Genomic DNA, 19,195 nt, shown 5'->3' with positions numbered 1-19,195 from the left:
TAGCCCTGGCTATATTTCACAGCTTCTTTTCACCCATAATTTAGTAACTCAGAGTTTCAATAAATGTACCATTTGTTTTAGATCCTCCTGACCACAAAGGAAGTTAACTACTTAAGGCTTTTGCTACTTCAAAAGTCTCTACTATAATCTTGTATATTGAAGGTTGATCAGAACCAGGCACAATCATGATGTACAAGAGTCTAGACAAGAAAGTGAAGAGTCTAGGAGCTTTCTCTTAAGAAATTTAAGTGAAGAATATGCTGGGACCTCTTTAGCATGCAACTTAAGAAAGGACTTTGGGGGTTCTCTCATGTAATAAGATAATAGCTAGTACAGTATGTATCAAACATTTGCTACATACCAAGTGCTATGCTAGGGGCTTTATAGTCATGTAATATAATAATCCTAGGAGGTAGGGAATGTTATCAACAAACTCACATTAAAATAAGGAAGCTGAGACACAGAAAAGTTAAGTTTCTTGTGCAAGGTTACAGAGCTAAAAAGTTGTGAAGCTTGGGATGTGGGTTCAGAGTCTATTTTCTCAACAACTTAGACCATACTGCTGTCTTACAAGTAAAATGGTCCAAAGAAATCAGAGACCAGATAAATAAGGCCATGCTTTACTATGTTATCATTTTCATTCAGTTATGATCTTTGGACCACTTTTTAACACGATAGATTTGGCTGAAGTCAATATAAATCAGTATCACCGATAAGATTTCATTAAATATTACATCAAGCCACACTAAACCTTTAGTGACTAATTCATGTCATTTCATAAGAAAAAACCTTGAAAAATGAATATAAAATCCAACTGAACAAATAATTTGAAAATGGAACTACAATTGCAAGGCATAATTTAAGTAGCAGGGGGGAAAAAAAACCACTCCTTTTATTTTGTACATCATATTTTGCACAAACTCTCCAGGGCCTGAACTATTTCTCTTAAACTCAAGTTATTCATTTAAAGTTTTTATCACTGTGTCTGCCTCTTCTTTTCCATCCCCCTCAAGGTAAGTAAGGGCACAAGAATGTCTTGCCAGAGGAAGTCCCACTGAATTCCACCTTACCATTACAATATTCCAGCTCAATCAGCAGGGTGGTATTGTCCATGAAGTGATTGTAGTAGGCAATAATATTGTCATGCTGCAGCAGTGCCAGAATAACAATCTCATTCAAGGCATCACGACGTTCCTTCTCAGACAGTCGGATTAAATCAACTTCCTTCCACACAACCAATGAGTCATCCTACAACACAGCAATAGAGGTATCGTGCTTTCCTCTTGCCTGGCAGCAAATGAATCCATACTTGATCTGTAAACCTAGAAAGAAAACTTCCTAGATGGGCAGAGGCTGACGGCGTTTTTTTTCTTTCAACAAAACATGAATAGACTTTAAAGGTTCTGTATACAATTGAGCATCATAATTTACTGTAGGATATTAAGATGCTATTACATTGTTGCTACGCTTAATTTGCATGATGTCAATTCCAGGTAAAAATGTGGGATGGAAGTAGATCTCAAAGATTATGCTGAGGGACATTATGACAGACTATTAGTCACGACGAGAATTGTAGTAGGGCTAGAATATTGGAGAAATAGAGAACTGGGGGGTGGTTACCTATAGCTGATCACAGATGCTTGTAAAATAGAAATATTAAATTTGACTCTAATTTTATAAAGTTAGATTTCTCTGGTGATTTTCGTTTACCCTTTCTGGTTAAGAATAAGTCATGCCTAACAGCTCTGGGATCACTTAAGTCATGCTGCCCCATTTTGCAATTCTGTGTCTCCTGTCACTTTTATGCATCACGTTTTTCTTTATTCATGAAAACTCACCTGCAGCTCCCAATATCCACTCCGTTTTATAATATCTCTAACTTTACTGACTCTGCTTCCTGGACCAGGCGCATCCCCACCTAAATCACTCTCCACATCCTCTAGAATGGCTCTGCTAGGCCTTTAGAACTTTTTTGGGAAGGTCTGATGAGCCTTCTGCTGTACATTTATTCAACACAACTATTCCCTTAATTTTCAGAGCTCATACACTGAAACGACATTTGCCCATTCTTTTTCATTTATATACACATATAACTTAAATGCTATTTGTTTACTAACAGAGCCAACTTGTCTTCCCACTGAAATATAAACTTGAGGGAAAGGGTTGCTTCTAATTAAACCTCTGTAAATCCATAGATCTAATAAATATTTGGTGACATGGGTAATGTTATAGTTTTGGGGACGTGTAATCAAATTTCACTTGAAACAATCTCAGTAATCAAATTCAACATAAAAATGGAAAGGCATGGGCAAGGAGATGTAAAACTCCATTCTAGTCCAAGACTTCTAATTTAAGTGAACAAGTCACTTAAATATACTGTCTTAGTTTCTTTAACTATTAAACAGGAATACTAATGCTCATCCCCTCTTTCTCATATTGTGAGTACAAATAAGAAAACAGAACACTAACTCTAACATCATACATTAATGTGGCATTCTGATAAAAAAGAACACTGAATGATATTCTCTTGCAACCACCTCTCTCCATCTTTCAGCCTTAAAACTACGCTAGCTTGAAACACACACCAGAATTCCAGGTGGATCACTGATGGATGAATCGCTTTCAATAACCCTAGCATGTTCTCATTAAATGCTTAACTATTCTAAAGCTAAAATTTTAAGACGTTAGTGACCAAAATCAGTTTATGGTTAGTTTTTTTTAAGTAGAATCATCACCACTGCAGGGTTTTAGATCAGTATTCATACTGAACTTGGGGGTCAGCGATCCATGAATCTCTTCAAAGGATATGTGTATGTGCAACTGTGGATGGGGCGATTATATTTATTGTACATTAGGTTCTCAAAGCAGTCCTTGTGCCCCCTCAAGTTAAGAACTAATAGCTTAGAATATGCCAAAGAAGTATTTCCCAGGCTCAAACGCTGCTGGATAAACACTGACCAAGGAGGCAACACACGATGATCTCCCTAATCTTCAAGACAAAAGTGTTCACATCTGAACTTAAAGGTAACGGCAAAGATAGCAGAGTTGCCACTAAAGTGGAATTTTGAAGCTGTGCCCGTCCTCCCACCATGACTGTGGAGAGCTGAGAGGAAGTAAGTTTTGGCAACAGCTCACATTCGTATTATCTCACTTTAACTTACAGTTTGCAAAGCACCTTTGTTTCTCAAGATAACCTTTAAGAATAAAAGTTATTACTAACCCCATTTTATAGATGGGGAAACTAAGGCTAAGAGAAGGTCCACTGCCTTGCTCAGGGTTAAACAAAAACGACCAGTTAGTAAAACCAGTGATGTAACGAATTCCTAGTGCAGGCGACTTGGAAGAGTGACGGAGAGGACCCTGCGACATATACCCTGCGGGCACCCAAGCACTACAGGAGGACCAGTCGCAAGACGCGGGGAAAGCGCAGCTGCCGAGGGGCTGGGACGGCCGCAGCCGGGGGCCGCTACCTCCGTGCGGCGGTACAGCGTGGCCTCCCCGAAGGCGCCGCGGCCCAGGACGCGGATGGGGATGTAGTGCAGCTCCTCCTGCTCCGCCGCGCCGCCGCCGGCTCGCGGCACAGGACCGGCGCTGGGCCCCGGGCCCGCGTCCCCACCACTCCCGGACTCGCTCCCGAAGTCCGAGTTGATGGAATCGCAGTGTCGCTCGTACTCGCCCAGTACCGACATGGCGGCAGCCACAGGACCGGCCTGAGTGTCCCTGGTGGCTCTCACTGTGCTGCGTTTCTCTCGCTTCAGACGCCGGCCCGCGGTTCCGTCGGCCCCGCAACCCGGCGAGGTTCCATGGTGGCTCCTTCCCCCTGACCCGGAAGCGGTTCTGGGTACTTCCGGCCCAGCGGGGTTTTCTCCGCCTTCGCTGGCCCCCTTGCTTAGTCTCGGAGCCACGGCGTTCCTCGCTCCCCACCCGCGGAGAAAGTGAGGCCTTGCTCGGGGTTGGCGGGGGCGTGGTAGCGACAACGTGGAACCAAACGGCTCTGGCGGGAGTAAGATCACCAGTGGGTCTGTAAGACCACCTCCCTGATCCCTGGCCAGGTCCCCAGACAGCTTCCAGGTCCAGGTTTCGTCCTGTCTCATCTTGGCGACAGGTCTGTCTCAAGGGCAGTGATTGGGCAAGCAGTCCCTTCCAGTGTTGCATAGCGCTCTTTGTGTAGTTATTATAGTAAACGGAAATATTTGCCTCCTGTCATCTCAGTCAGTGGGCCGTTATGTCTCCCAGAACTACCCTACGTCCCTTCCTCTTACACACAGCTCCAAAAGTATTTTGTCAACTCTCCTGACACACTTCTTTTTTTCCAGACTTAACATTATCCTTCAGCGTCTTTCCAAATGTTTGGCCATCTGATCTCATGGAACATTCTTTGAGCGCTAGGTGCCACTGTATTTGGCGGGGTGGGGAGTCTGCAATAGGATGCTCCTTGCCCTCAAGTAACTAAAAGAATTGCAATGCAGTGAAAAACGTCTTCCATCAGTTGTGACTGTAGGCAACTTCACATCTCCAAGCTTGTTTTTTAATCTGTAAAATGTGGGAATCTGATCTACATCAGAGAGAGAACAGCGAACATTTCTAGTGTCGTGTTCCTAGCACTATGCTAATGTTTACTTTCCATGTATCATCCCACTTAATCCTATTATTCCCATTCTACAAATGGCACTGAAACACAGAGAGGTTAAGTAACCTGCTCAGTGTTACACAGCTGGTGGGGGAGCTGGGAGTCAAACCGAGCAATCTGGCTCCAGATCTCTCATAGAGCAGGACCTGTTGGGGCTAAGAGATCATGTAGCTGGGGCCCAAGGTGCATGCTGGGTAGAAGCAGGAGAAGACAGGTCCTCAAATATCGTTTCATAGTTTGGCTTTTCCTGTGTGCAGTGGAAAATTATGGGAGATTTTTAAGCAGGGGCAGAGAGTTTGGCGTTTCCTGTGGGCAATGGAAAATTATGGGAGATTTTTAAGCAGGGGAGTATAGATTAGTGTGACTGTCTTGATTTGCTGGGGAAGTCCCAATTTACACCTTTTTCCTCCCCAGCATAACTAATAGAGCCTTCTTTTGCTCAAGTGCCCTGCTCAGACAATAAACAGTATGATCACCTTACATATGAACAAAGTTGTATTTTACAAAGAACTCTGATAACAGTGTGGAGGACAAAGACTGGAGGCAGGGAGACCAGCTAAGAGGCAATTTATATTCTAAAAAAAGAAGAGGCACTGAGGTACTATCAGTGCCAGCGGAGAGAAGATCCAGTTTAAGAAATCCATCCAAGGAACTTTTAGACGTTGTGATCAGTTGGGATATGGTTGGTGTGGTAAATGTGAGTCTAGGAGACACTTCGAGGGTTTTAACTAGGTGGATAGTGATAGCAAATAGGAGGAAGAGAATTGATAGAATGGGGTGAGGGGTGTGAGGGCTAATGAGTTCACATTCCTCTGACTTCACAGTTCATCAATATTCCTTTTCAAGTATGATATAATACACTGTGCATAACATTCCACATCAGGTCTGAATAGGAGAATACAGGGAACTTCTATCTTCTTTATCTACATCCAATATTTCTGTTTTATTAGTGTATCAGCCTTCATAATGATGGTCTGCTTATACTGTTCCTGTACTTAAATTTTTCACATTCAATCCAAAGTAACAGCCCTCCCGCCAGATCACATCACTCATTTTCTTCACTGCCTATCTGTAAAATATTGATGTCTTGTTTGTTTACTTTATTATCTCCATTAGAATATAAGCTCCAAGAGAGGATTTTGTGCTCTTGTTCAGTTCTATATCACCAGTGCCTTGAAAAGTGCTGATAGGTTTAAAAATGATTTGTTGAATGAGTATCAGGTCATTATCTTATATGTATTTAACACTTTTTAAAACTAAATGGAAGACTGGCTGATAGCCCATTAAATTTTATTTTGTTAGTTTCATTCCAGAGTTCTATATTGTAGAAATATTTTTGAATTTTCAATTCATTCATTCAACACTGAGTACCAACTTGTGCTGGTGCTGGGTTACAGGAGAGAACAAAGTAAACTTGGTTCCTGCTCTCATGGAGCTTACAGTCCATATAACAGACAGATAATGAGGCAATTATAAGGATAATTGTAAGTTATAGTGTTGTTATAAAGAAAGTACAAGTATTATTAGGAGTGGCATCTTTCCCAGCCAAACTTGCTGGGTTAGTGAAGGCTTCCTGGAGGAATATCTAAAATATTGTCAGTAATGGCTAAACAAAGTAGGGAGATCATTTCAGATTGAGACCATTCCATCTACCTCCTCCTATTAACTAGATAGCATTTTGAGGATAAGTACTGCTTATTTATTCGGGTCTACTCCAGAGTTTAGTTCAGCATATTAAACAGAATAGATATTCAATAAACATTTTCTTCAGTTTAAAGAATGGAAAAAGTTGTTAGTTAAAATCAGAAGTGTTGACTTTCAGAGAAACTGAATTAGTTTCAGTCAAAGCTTAAAAATTCATTTTTCTGGCATCTTTGCAACGAGGAACTAGTTTTCTGTAACTTGGTTAGCCTGATATTGTGAATTGTTCTAGTTATTCTGCATAGATAGAAGCTCAACAAACAGCCCGTTCCATCTTAGAGAAGACAGAACAGAAACACGCATGCTCAGTTCTTTATACTAGATATAAATGAAACTAAATATCTGACCTTTGAATATTCCTAGTAAGTCCAGAAATACTCAACATTCTAAAGGTATAACTAACTTTAAAGTGCCTCTTATCAAAAATGGTATTTCCATGTTATATTTTAACAGGTGAATACAGTTAGGATGCTGCATAACAGAAGTTCTTATGAATGGCAGATCCCCAGGGGCCATAAAGTTACTATAAAGATTAAAGAATCTACCAAAGTCTATACCTTCCCTGTCCGACATGGCGTGCCGCCACTAGCTATATGCAGTTCTGGAACACTTGAATTATGTCTAGTCAATGCAGATGTGCTGTAGCTATAAAATGCACACTGGATTTCAAAGAGTTTCTATGAAAAAATATATAAAATATCTCATTAATCATTTTTATATTGACTACATGGTGAAATGCTAATGTGGTACTACAAATTTAAAATTATATATCAGGGTTCATATTATGTGGGACACCACTGCAGCAGACTGAATAATTTGCAAAATATGTACTACCATTGAACAAGTATATGATACTGTTGAGATTATTAAAGTTCATTTTGTCAAGTTGCTGAATTTATTCATTATTTATGTTCTCTAAAAGTAAAATATCAGTGAGAAATAAGACTTTTTTTTTTTTTTTTAGCTGAGCCATCCTGCCACTGTGGCAGCTCAGCAGCAGCTCAGCTCGGGCTGGGAATTGAACCGGAGACCCTGTTGCTCAGGGCTTGCACTCTTGAGTGAGCTCTTAAGCAACTGAGCCACTGGGCTGGCCCCGAGAAATAAAACATTTTTGATGTTACAGTATTTATACTCCAATGTTTGGAACCACTATTTTGTATAGATTCACTAACAAATTATGTTTTTCTGGGGAATGGGGGTGGAGGGTAAATAAGAGGCCAGTGAATGTGCAAGGCACTTCAGGTTGACTCTTGGAAAGAAGCTTTATGAAAAATGTTCAACTACAAGTAAAGGAAAGGAGAAAATGGCCATTACTTGCTGGAGTGGGGTTTTGCTTAGATATGATGGGCAAATAAAGCAAATTGTGAGGGGTTCTAAATTGGGAGAGCTATTTTAAGAATGGAGGGCATGGGAGAAGACCCTCTGTAGGAATATAATTTCAATACCAGTTTCCAAAAGAAAGAAGCTATAGAATAATGCCTGGCTTATACAGCTCTATTTGGTCTTTATGAAGATGTATAATTATTATTTTTATATATACATATCTAACATATATAAAATATAATACATTTTTACTAGCTCACAAAAACTTTATCCATCTGGAGTAAATTATGAACACTATTTTTTCTCTACTTAATCACGTATAATTTGCCATACTTTAAAACAGGACTATGGAGGAATCCCTGCCAATCCAGACAAAGAGGTATTCAAGAGTAACAGAAAAATACACCTACAATGGTTTCTGCTAGCCTTTATTTGAGAAAATTTACACAGAAATCCCCATCCAACTCTTACAAGTGAATCTGTATAAATCCCACATGCCTCTTTCCATTACACAAACAGAGAAATTGCTTATGACAGGGTTTATGACAATGGTAAAATAAATCTTACTTACATTGCATCATTCTCATCTGTATTACACACACCATGTTGAATAATGGGCTCAAAAACAGAGGAAACGAGATAACATCCTCGTTTTTAAAGCTGATTTGCTCTTGCACTAGCCTTTTATCAAAGGCAAATAATTTTACTTTTAGATAAAATCAAGGTGCAATATTAATGAACTTTAAACCAAAAGCACAAATATCGGAGTTGGTGGTTTTGGCATGAGTAAAAGGACATGAAAGAATTTGTTTCACAAAGTCACATTTGGGAACAAAACATCAGCAAAATAAAATATTCTCCTCTTCTGTCTTCTTTGACATTTTGTCAGAACAGAGTACTATAACCAACTGAGTAGCTTTCATTGCTTCTAAAAAGGGGAAAGGCACCAGTCAGAATTATGAAAGAGTATCTTCTTAGGCTAATGGTACAGAATTTCACCTTTAAACGTCTAAAGATAGATCTTAACCCACAAATTTGGTCATTCTCTTCCCTACTTGGATGCATCTTCTGTCGTTGAGCATTTGTAATACCACAGAGAGACTTTCTCAACATCTGCTGCTCTTGCAAGGATTCATCGGCCAGGTTCTCAGAAGCAGTACCTATCAATTCTTACCAGCAGATGGCAATGTTGCCCAAATTAATGAAAGAACCACTTTCTACGCCACACCAGAAATTCATACAGGGAGTCAAAAGGAGAAGAAAAAAAGCTTTTGGGTTCACAGTAGCTGGAACGTTAACAGAAGCCTGAGATTCTGACAACGTAACTCACTTCCTCTTCCACCTTTGTACTTTTATCCAGGTCATCACAGCAGCATTCTCTGTTAATTCCAGGATGCCGCTTCTTAACCGCAAGCTGCATGTCCCTAAGTCCTGTCATTCTTGCCACTGCAATTAGACAAACCCTGTAACAGTCAGCAGGGTTAAAAAAGAGATTACAGAAAGGACAAACTCCTGCCTCCTTTCCTGAGAGAGTGGGGAAATTGTCATAATATTTTCCATAGTTGTTTACAAACATGGTCATGTGTATCCATGCTACCTCTTATTTACATCAGTATTGACCTCTAGGCACCTCATATTCTCACAGTGATTCTTGGCTTTGCTTTCACAACATGTATTCTCAAGTATTTATTCATGATCCCAGATGTGTTATTTTTATAATACCTCATATGTCTTGAGGGACACATAAGAATAGGAATTAAGTCAAGTGACTGGCCATGTAAGAAGACTCGGTAAATTTTACTAATTTTTTCCTTGGTAGAAGTTATGTTAAAAATCCAAGCAACCACATATCTGACAAAGGACTTGTATCTAGGATAAATAAGGAACTCTCAAAACTCATGAGTAAAAAGAATCTAATTAGAAAATGGGCAAAGGACATGAACAGATATTTCACTGAGGAAGATATACAGATGGCAAATACGCACATGAAAAGATGTTCAACATCATTAGCCATTAGGAAAATGCAAATTAAAACCATAATGAGGTATCATTACATACATCTATCAGAATGACTAAAATAAAAAATAATAACAACAAATATAGGTGAGGATGTGGAGAAACCGGATTGGTCATCCATTGCTGGTGGAAACATAAAATGGCACACTCACTCTGGAAAAAGAGTAGAGTGGTCTCTTACAAAAATAAACATGCTCTTACCATACAACCCAGCAATTGCCCTCTTGGGCATTCATCCCCAAGAAATGAAAATTTATGTTCAAATAAAAACCTGTACATGTATGTTCACAGCAGCTTTATTAGTAAAGGCCAAAAACAAAACAACTCCAATGTCCTTCAATGGGTGAACAGTTAAACTGTGGTACATCCAAACCATGAAATACTAAGCAATAAAAAGGAACAATTGCTTGGATGGATTTCAAGGGCACTATGTTAAGTGAAAAAAGTCAACCTCAAAAGGTTACATACTGTAGAATTCTTTTTATATAACATTCTGGAAATGACAAAATTAGACAAATGGAGAACATATTAGTGGTTGCCAGAGGTTGGGACTCGGGAGGGAAGGAAGGGAGGTGGCAGTGGCTATAAAAGGGGAGCAGGAGGGATCCCTAAGATGGAACTGCTCTGCATCTTGCGGTCACACAAACCTACACATGTAATAAAATTGCATAGAACTAAATACACGAAAAGAAAAAAGTTCAAGCAATTGAGCACAAATATTTTAATTCTCTAAAATGAAATTTTCTTTAAAAGTTATCTACAGTTCAAAGCTCATTTCTATGAGGTGTCATCCATCACCCTTTTAAGAGACATAAACTGAAAGGATAAAATTATGAAAGGGTATTGGCAGAAGCTACCTAAGCATTTCAGCTAAGGGTTAAGATAAAGTTAAGGGTGTTTTCACAAGGAAATCCAAAGAGGACAATCAGAATGAAACGAGTTCCACATGGTCATACAAATCTTGGTAAAGGAACTAAAGTGGAAGCCCAAGCTGATGAGCAAGTGCGAGAGGAAAAGAAAACCATGGTTCGAAGAGATCACACGAGGAAACCCAACTGGCTTTGGCATTATCTAGGTAACCCCTATTTTTTTGTCATAGATGACTCTAATAATAGTCCTATTGTTGCAAAACCAGTCCAAATCCTATCAAGTTAAAAAGGAGTCCCTCAGTGACTTGCTGGGTGTGGGTGGTAACCCATGTCCTCCCACACCCAGAGAAATCAGTTCCGGCAAGAAGGTTCCAACGTGCCTTGATGGTGCTCTTAGTAGGGTGCCTCAGGCTGGGCACGTCCCAGTGATGTTCTGCTGGTGGGAGGAGAGTGGGTCTGGTTACTCAATCAATTTCTTGGCCTTGAAGAAGCGGCGCAGGTAGAAGACCTGCCAAGTGGCTAGTCCAATGAGGCAGAACATGGAGAAGATGCTGAAGTACAGGACACGAGTATTTGTTGACTCTAAAAAAAAACCCGAAAGCGTTGTAAATGTAATGAAGTGAGGCTCAGCAGGCTAACCAATGGCCATGGGGAAATGGCAATTAACTTCACCCTGTCCCTGGGCTTAACAAGAGGGTTTCAGATAGCTTTTCCTTAAATCTTCATTATTCTACACATAAATATTAAAAATGACAGAGATTAGGACTATCGATTTGATACAATAAGCTAACGGAATATGGTCAACTGCGTATCACAGAAGCAATTTCTATTCCCTTGAAAATCTAGCAAGGCTCATTTACCCGTAGCAGCAATGCCAAAGTAAGCGATTATCTTCCCGTACATCCTACCTTTGGCAAAACTGAGAAAAGGGTACACCAGAATTTAAAATTTGGGGGTCTGATTCACTTATTGAGAAACAATAGCTGCCTGCCCCTTACCGTTGGTATCACGCATCTCCTCCTCTCGCTTCTTCATGTAGGCAAAATCATTAACGATAGATTCTGAAAGGTCTTCTAGGCGTCGCAGCTCCACCTCCAAAGGTTTGAGCTTCTCAACTTTTGCAATCTGGAAAAGAAAGAAATTATGAACCCACTCCCTGAAAAAATTGCTCAGGTCAACAACACAAGACAGCAGGGGCGGCCAAATGGCTCAGTTGGTTAAGAACACAAGCTCTGAGCAGCAGGGTTGCTGGTTCGATTCCCACATGGACCAGTGAGCTGCCGCTGAGCTGAGCTGCTGCTGAGCTGCCACCCGGATGGCTCAGCTGGTGAGAGCACGTGCTCTTAACAACAAGGTTGCTGGTTTGACTCCTGCATGGGATGGTGGACACCCCACCCGCAACTAAGATTGAACACGGCACCTTGAGCTGAGCTGCCCTGAGCTGCTGACAGGCGACTGGATGGCGACTGGACTTGGAGCTGAGCTAGCTGCACCCTCCACAACTAAGACTGAAGGACAACAGCTTGGCTGTTCCTTCCCCTTCCCCAATTCCCCAGTAAAATCTTAAAAAAACAAAACAAAACAGCAGAGGAATCTTTTTAAAAGTTTCACCAAACTTAAAATCTCTTCTGTCATCAGGCTAACATATGGTATTTTAAAGTTTGGGCTTCTTCCCTTCCCTACAAGTGTTTACAGGTTTCCATCTCAGACTCTTTTTACACTTTAATTTTGATTAAAATCTCCTTACAAGTACTATAATATGGTAGGCTGTAAAGTAAGATATATTATTTTCCCAAGATTTCTGACTTTAATAAAGCACTTTACCCTTCTACTCATGTCTAAGAAATAAATATTATCAGCATAATGTGTGAGAGTCATAGTATTAGTCAAATGTGGTTTTAGAAGAAAAAACACCAAATTCCCAAAAGGGAATACATAGGAATAAGACAGTAGATAGAACTATAGCATTAAGATAATAACTCAAGGGGCTGGCCGAGTGGCGCAATGGTTGAGAGCTGGCTTGGGATGCCAGAGGGCCCCGGTTCGGATCCCACATGTGAGGGCCAGTGACACTGCCCTCTACGGCTGGGATGCTGAGCAACAGCTCAGCCTGGAGCTGGGCTGCCGTGAGTCGCCGGCGACGGCGTAGGCTGCAGCCCCTGTGGCAGTGGGTTGCCATGGGCTACCGTGTGTAGCCAGCAGCCAGCGTGAGCGGCCAGCAGCCGCAGTGAGCGGCCGTCCAGAAGCCGGCGACTGGTCTGCCTCGCCAGAGAAGAGCGCAATGATGGTGCCAACTTGGGCCAGTGAAGCAACATCCTCCACAACTAGACTGAAGAACAAAAGGACAGCAACTTGTCTGTTCCCCTTCCCCAAATTCCCCAGCGCTGTTCCCATCCGCCCAATTCCCCAATAAAAAAAAAAATCTTTAAAAAACAAAAAAGATAATAACTCAAACTAATTAGAAAATTCTGCTTTGCTCATTTAAATCCCACAATAGCTTTAGGTTTAGAGCTCCACAACCCAGATGAATCCTAGGTCTGCTAAAAAAAAAAAAGTGCACTTGTTTTTAGAATAACACTGCCATTCTAAAAACAAAAATCTCCAGGGACTTCCCAGTATGCTAAGGAATGAAGGATGTGAGAAAGCGATGCACTGTGCTCCTTTCTCAATCCAGACATCTGTGAAACCCCCCCCCCCCGATATGACAAGAGCAAAGATTTCATATTCTAATTGTTTTTCTGATCGAGCTTAGGTTATCATATGCTTTAATATGGGGATATACCACTAAAGCTTCCCAGATCTTAAAACTCATATAATAGTTGCTCTTAAATTTTTCCATATAGAGAATTCTTCAAAAATTCTTTTTCTACATCTGCTTCTTTACGCCGTTTACCATACATTAGCTGTGTAACTTCCTACTTCTTCTCTCTTGTCCCATTCACCTTCCTGATCTTTCTCTCTATTAAATGTTAACAGCAGCTAACGTGGAATGAATGGGAAGAATTTAAGGGTATTCTTATGTTCTCTCTGCCTAGCTGTATTCTTCACTATACATGTGAAGAACAGGGCAAAAGTTATTTAAAATAAAAGAAAGCTAGAAACTGCTGTTAAGATAGGGATATAAAAAGTTGAGTTGATATTTAAGGTACATAAACTGTGGTGATAGATTTTCAATGATCCACCGAAGATTTCTTTTACTGAATGTATATTTTCTGACATTGTAAAATGTTGGCTAGAATTAATGTTGCGATTGACAGCTGCAGAACAGAATAAAACTAACTGGGTATAACATTTAACCAGTGGTTAGTTAATGCATTGAGCTAATTTTCCCAGCTCAATGCCCAAATGCCAGATTTTTTTTTTTTTTAAAGATTTTTATTGGGGAATTGGGGGAGGGAACAGCATTGGGGAATCGGGGAAGGGGAACAGACAAGTTGCTGTCATCTTGTTCTTCAATCTAGTTGTGGAGGATGTTGTTGGCACCATCATTGTGCTCTTCTCTGGCGAGGCAGATCAGTCGCCGGCTTCTGGACGGCCGCTCACGGCGGCTGCTGGCCGCTCACGCTGGCTGCTGGCTACATACGGTAGCCCATGGCAACCCACTGCCACAGGGACTGCAGCCTACGCCGTCGCTGCCGACTCACGGCAGCCCAGCTCCAGGTTGAGCTGTTGTTCAGCATCTTAGCTGTGGAGGGCAGTGTCACGGCCCTCATATGTGGGATCCGAACCGGGGCCCTCTGGCATCCCAAGCGAGTTCTTAACCATCGCGCCACTTCGGCCGGCCCCCCAAATGCCAGATTTTGTCATTAACCTAAAATATATATCATATATTTCACATAGAGCCACAGAGCAAAGAAATTCCCCAAGAAAAAAAGATACCAATACAAGAGATACATAAGCTGAACCTTAGTCTGTTTAATGTTTTCCCTTTTGGTTTATACTTCCCCCTCCAAAGCTTCCTGAATGAGATAGTATGAAAACAATGCTATGATACTTCTTTAGCAATGAATGATTTAAGGTTCCCTAAATAGAAACTTACAAAAAGAACTGGAAGTGAAACTAAGATTGTGCCTCTGCCAGATGAAAATAATACTTTTAAAAATTATTTTGAAGACTACTTCTAACCCTCTCCCCACTTTATTTATGTACTTATGTATTTATTTAGATTAAATGACAATAGCCCAAATGCCTAAAACCTGAAAACGGATGTTGGTACTGAAGTGGTTTTCGTAGATTAGAGCCCAAAGTACCTGTTCCCAATGCTCTTCCTTTCTGGTGTTTCACTTACTGTTTAGTTGTACAAGCAACCCATAAATATGTTCTCCTGCTAAAGAATTTAAACTATTCAGAAGCAAAGGGAACAAAAACAAAAAAGCCACCTTCATAGATCAATTCCCACATCCACACATTCCTTCTCAGAGGTAACCATGATTATGAAATTGATGTGTATCTTTCCAGACCTTGTTAGACGATACACACTATGCTTTTGTATGTATATAAATGTACGTAGAAAAATACAATTAAAAACTATTTATAAATGGGATCATAATGTATATTCTGTTCTATGGCTTGCTTTTTTTTCATTTAATAAGATCTTTCCAAAACCTTCAGTGCTTGCATATTCACCTCATTCTTACTGCTGTACAGTATCCGCACTATATACAGGCCCTTGTCTAGTTAATATTCAATTCCCCAACCCCTTTCCTAGTATAGGTCCTACTGCAGACTATTCATAACCAAGCAGCCTGATTTCTATCGTCCAAATCAGTTGTATTATCTCAATGAAATACCCCTACTCAATCCTGTCCTTAATTCAATAAATTATTTTCACACTTTTGAGTAGGATGACGGTCTCTTTTCCTAAAAAAAATCTCTGCCTAATAACTATTTTTATTCTTGGTATTAATTTAAGATCTAGGAAACATAAAAGAATCGCCAAGAGACTAAAACAGTATTGAAAACAAACTTTGCTATTTCAACCATCTAACACATGAATAGTCAATGGCAAAAAAAAATAATGGATATATGGGTTGTCAGAGTCATGACGCATTTTTGTAACGAAAAACACAGAAAAAATACGTCATGACTTTTCCGACAACCAATATTTCTACATTTAATCTAAACCTAGAAATCAAAACAAATGTAAAAAGGGTGTTTTTTGTTTTTTAACATTTTAAGACCCAACAACAATGCTTTCTTGAGTACTCACTATGTGCAAGAAACCAGGATAAATTATGATCTCTGCTCCTAAAATTTCAAAGGCTGGTGAAGAGGTTCACATTAAAAGCTTTAACCATAATATAAGGCATTATTTATTAACTTCTACAACAAAGGCACACATTAAAAGTGGAATGGAAAGAAAGTAGCATGAGATTAATTTCAGCTGAAAGGATAAAGGAAAGCTTAATGGCAAATGGCTGAGTTGGGTCTTCGCAAGTTGTGCAGGATTTTGAAGCAAATGAGACAGAAAGGCATTCCAGGCTTAGAGGAACCTGCAAATGAAAACATGGAGGGAGGACAGTGCAGGGCGTGTATAGGACACCACAAGTAGTCTAGTCATAAGCGGACTGACATGCATATCTGTATGTGTACGCATGCACTCAGGTGTCCACACACACACATGTGCTTGGGGGACGGTGGTGGACAATAGCAAATACAGAGCTCAAAAGTTAGGCTCGAGGTTTGACTCCCACATGGGATGGGGGTTACACCCGCCCACAACTGAAGACTGAACTTGGCACCTTGAGCTGAGCTGCCACCCGGATGGCTCAGTGCATAGAGCGTGAGCTCTTAACAATGAGGCTGCTGGTTCAACTCCCACATGGGATGGTGGCTGCGCCCACCCTCAACTAATTGAACACAGCACCTTGAGCGAAGCGGCGCAGCTGGACTTGGAGCTGAGCTTGCTGCGCCCTCCACAACTAAGATTGAAGGAAAACAGCTTGGCTGTTCCCCTACCCCAATTCCCCAATAAAATCTTAAAAAAAAAAAAAGAACGAACTCAAGAAAGAATTATAAATAAAAGAAAAAACAACACATTAAAATAAAGAGATAGGCTGGAGCTAAACTGAGCAAGAGGCTGAGGAAGGTAGTATAGTAAATCAGACCTACTAGTACACACCCAGAATGTGATATGTATTTTATATCTTATAATCTCCTTAATCCTCAAACCCCATATAAGGTGAATATTATTGTCCTTAAATTTTCAAATGAAAAAATTAAGGCTCAGAGTGTTATATAACTTTCCCAAGGTCTCTGAGCTTGGTGGAGCTGGGATTGGAATCCAAGGCTGAGTTTACATTTTATTCTGTAGGTACTAAAAATGTGATGAAGAAAACCAGATGAAAAAAAAAACCACACTAAGTTTTTTCTTGATCAAAGTTGCCGTGAATGAGCTACAGTAGGCCACATGGATCTGGGTAAGTTGTCCAGTTTATTAGTCAAACTTCCTAGGTTTTATACTGTTTATTCTTATTTTTACATACTAAGAGAACAAAAATTTAAAACAAATTATCATAAGTAGTCTCAGGAAAACCCTCGTTTGCCCAGGACTAAGCATTCAATGAGTATCATCAAGACTTTTTAATCATAGTCAGTACAAGAAGCTAACAAGGAAACATCTGTTGAAATCCCCACTGACTGTTGTGCTCTTCTAAATATCTGATTTAATGTTCCAAGTGTCCATATGAATGCAAACTTATACACATTTCATGAAGGCAGGCTATTATTCATCTAGTCTACTTCTCTCTTCCACAGCTGAAAGGATGATTGATGTGTGTGTTGCCCACACCTTGACAAAAAAGCAAAGCCTATTTGACACTGTGGACCATAGGTTCTCCACTAGGGGGCAGCATTCCCCTTGTAGCCTGCCTTTAGAGGTTAAATAATCAAAGAATATTAAATCTATAAGGGACTTCATTTTACAAATAAGGAAACTGAAGATTCCACAAAGTTACTCATTCCTTTGGGTAGAAGACCAAGGCTAGCAGAACCATAGTCTCTCTCTCTCTCTCTTTTTTTTTAAAATTTTATTGGGGAATTGGGGGAGGGAACAGCATTGGGGAATCGGGGAAGGGGAACAGACAAGTTGCTGTCATTTTGTTCTTCAGTCTAGTTGTGGAGGGCGTTGCTTCACTGGCCCAAGTTGGTATTGTGATCACTGTGCTCTTCTGGGCTGAGGCAGATCGGTCGCCAGCCATTTGGATGGCCGCTCACGGTGGCTCATGGCAGCTCATGCCGGCCGCCGGCCACTCATGGTAGCTTACGGCAGCCCACTGCAGCCTATGCTGTCGCCGGCAACTCACGGCAGCCCAGCTCCAGGTCGAGCTGTTGTTCACCATCTTAGCTGTAGAGGGCACAGCATCACTGGCCCATGTGGGATCTCAACCGGCAGCCCTGCTGCTCAGAGCTTATGCTCCCAAGCCAACTCTTAACCAATGAGCCACTTGGCCGGCCTGAAACCATGGTTTCTTAACTCCCTACCCAAAGCATGTATTCAGCATCAAAATTGCCAAGCTGTAAAATGCAAGCAAAACCAAATCCCTGACTTCAAAAAGCACACACTCAGTGTCTGCAAACCCTACTTTCAACCCTTAACCATGACGTTTCCTTTAACCACTCCTGTCCACACTGATTCCCTCTTCCCTAAAGCCCTATGGCACTTAGGCTGAGTCCCACAATTAACACTCAATGATACACTGTCATATTCACATTGTTTTGATTTTTATCCTTTTCCCCTACATTAGTTTGGCCCTTGAACTCAAGGAAATTAAAATGATGTATACTTTGTATAATTCCACAAACCTAAAACATGGCAAACACAACAGACTTGTTACATCCTTTCCATGCATTCTTCAAAGGAGCCAACTTTCTCATAGCAGATAGTAAGTGCTGCTGGTCCCTTGAAGCAAGGCTTCCTGCATGCTAACAGGACTCTACATCTACCCAGCATTTCACTCAGCATTCATTTTGAGGAGGTCCACTGCCTAGGAGAAAGTTCTCTCAATCATCATATCTATCATTCATCAGCAGTGGCAGATACTGTTTGGAAAAGCTACAAGTTATAAAGTTTTTCCTTGCTTATGTACACCTCCAAAATAACTATAATTACTCTTCTTAAATCATATTCAAATCTTCCACTCCTCTAACGATGATTTGAATCTGTAGAGTTCAGAGTGCTAATGTAATTGTGCCAAGGAAAGACATTAACTGTGAAAAACACGGATGTGAAACCAGCCTTTAGAAAATCACTAGATTCTTTTCCTTGGAGGAGCACTGAGACTCAAGAAGGAAGCTTCTGTGGTAAGCCAAATTTAATCAAATTACTTTGTTACCTCCACACCACCCCACCACTGCCCAAGAATTTGAGAAACACAGCAATACATGTGGAGACCATCCAGTCTACCACAATCAAGATAAGAAGACAGAACTACCCCAAGGACAAGTCTACCAGCACGTGGGGTATATGAATCATAGTCCTCTTCACAGAAACTCAAAAGGTCACCAATGTGCCAGAATTAGTCCAGATAATATTGCCAATATTAGGGCTAAATGAAATTTAGTAAGATCCTATTTACTCTGTCATAGCCATTTGGCAGTTTTCAGAAAGGGCCGGAGAAAGGAGTTAAAACCTACTGAATTGACCAACTATGTGTCA

The 19,195-nt window shown here is 40.6% G+C and overlaps 2 protein-coding genes across 3 annotated transcripts in view; both read right to left on the bottom strand.

The window, feature by feature from the left end:
• The window catches only part of NEK9 (NIMA related kinase 9), a 35,128-nt gene extending 31,313 nt beyond the window's left edge, over nucleotides 1-3,815 (bottom strand). For both annotated transcript variants that reach the window (XM_019640365.1, XM_019640366.1), the window contains exons 1-2: nucleotides 3,471-3,815; nucleotides 1,071-1,248 (exon numbers count right to left, since the gene is read on the bottom strand). In XM_019640365.1, the coding sequence (XP_019495910.1) occupies nucleotides 1,071-1,248; nucleotides 3,471-3,689 (397 nt within the window). In that variant the 5' untranslated portion in view covers nucleotides 3,690-3,815. The remainder of the gene's footprint in view (nucleotides 1-1,070; nucleotides 1,249-3,470) is intronic.
• A 6,552-nt stretch (nucleotides 3,816-10,367) lies between these two features.
• Nucleotides 10,368-19,195, bottom strand: part of TMED10 (transmembrane p24 trafficking protein 10) — a 35,088-nt gene continuing 26,260 nt past the window's right edge. The window contains exons 4-5 of the mRNA XM_019640474.1: nucleotides 11,538-11,664; nucleotides 10,368-11,121 (exon numbers count right to left, since the gene is read on the bottom strand). Of these exons, the coding sequence (XP_019496019.1) occupies nucleotides 11,000-11,121; nucleotides 11,538-11,664 (249 nt within the window). The 3' untranslated portion in view covers nucleotides 10,368-10,999. The remainder of the gene's footprint in view (nucleotides 11,122-11,537; nucleotides 11,665-19,195) is intronic.

Source organism: Hipposideros armiger, unplaced genomic scaffold (assembly GCF_001890085.2).
Source record: "Hipposideros armiger isolate ML-2016 unplaced genomic scaffold, ASM189008v1 scaffold_49, whole genome shotgun sequence".
Lineage (NCBI taxonomy): Eukaryota > Metazoa > Chordata > Mammalia > Chiroptera > Hipposideridae > Hipposideros > Hipposideros armiger.
This window is presented reverse-complemented; position numbering and strand designations above follow the sequence as displayed.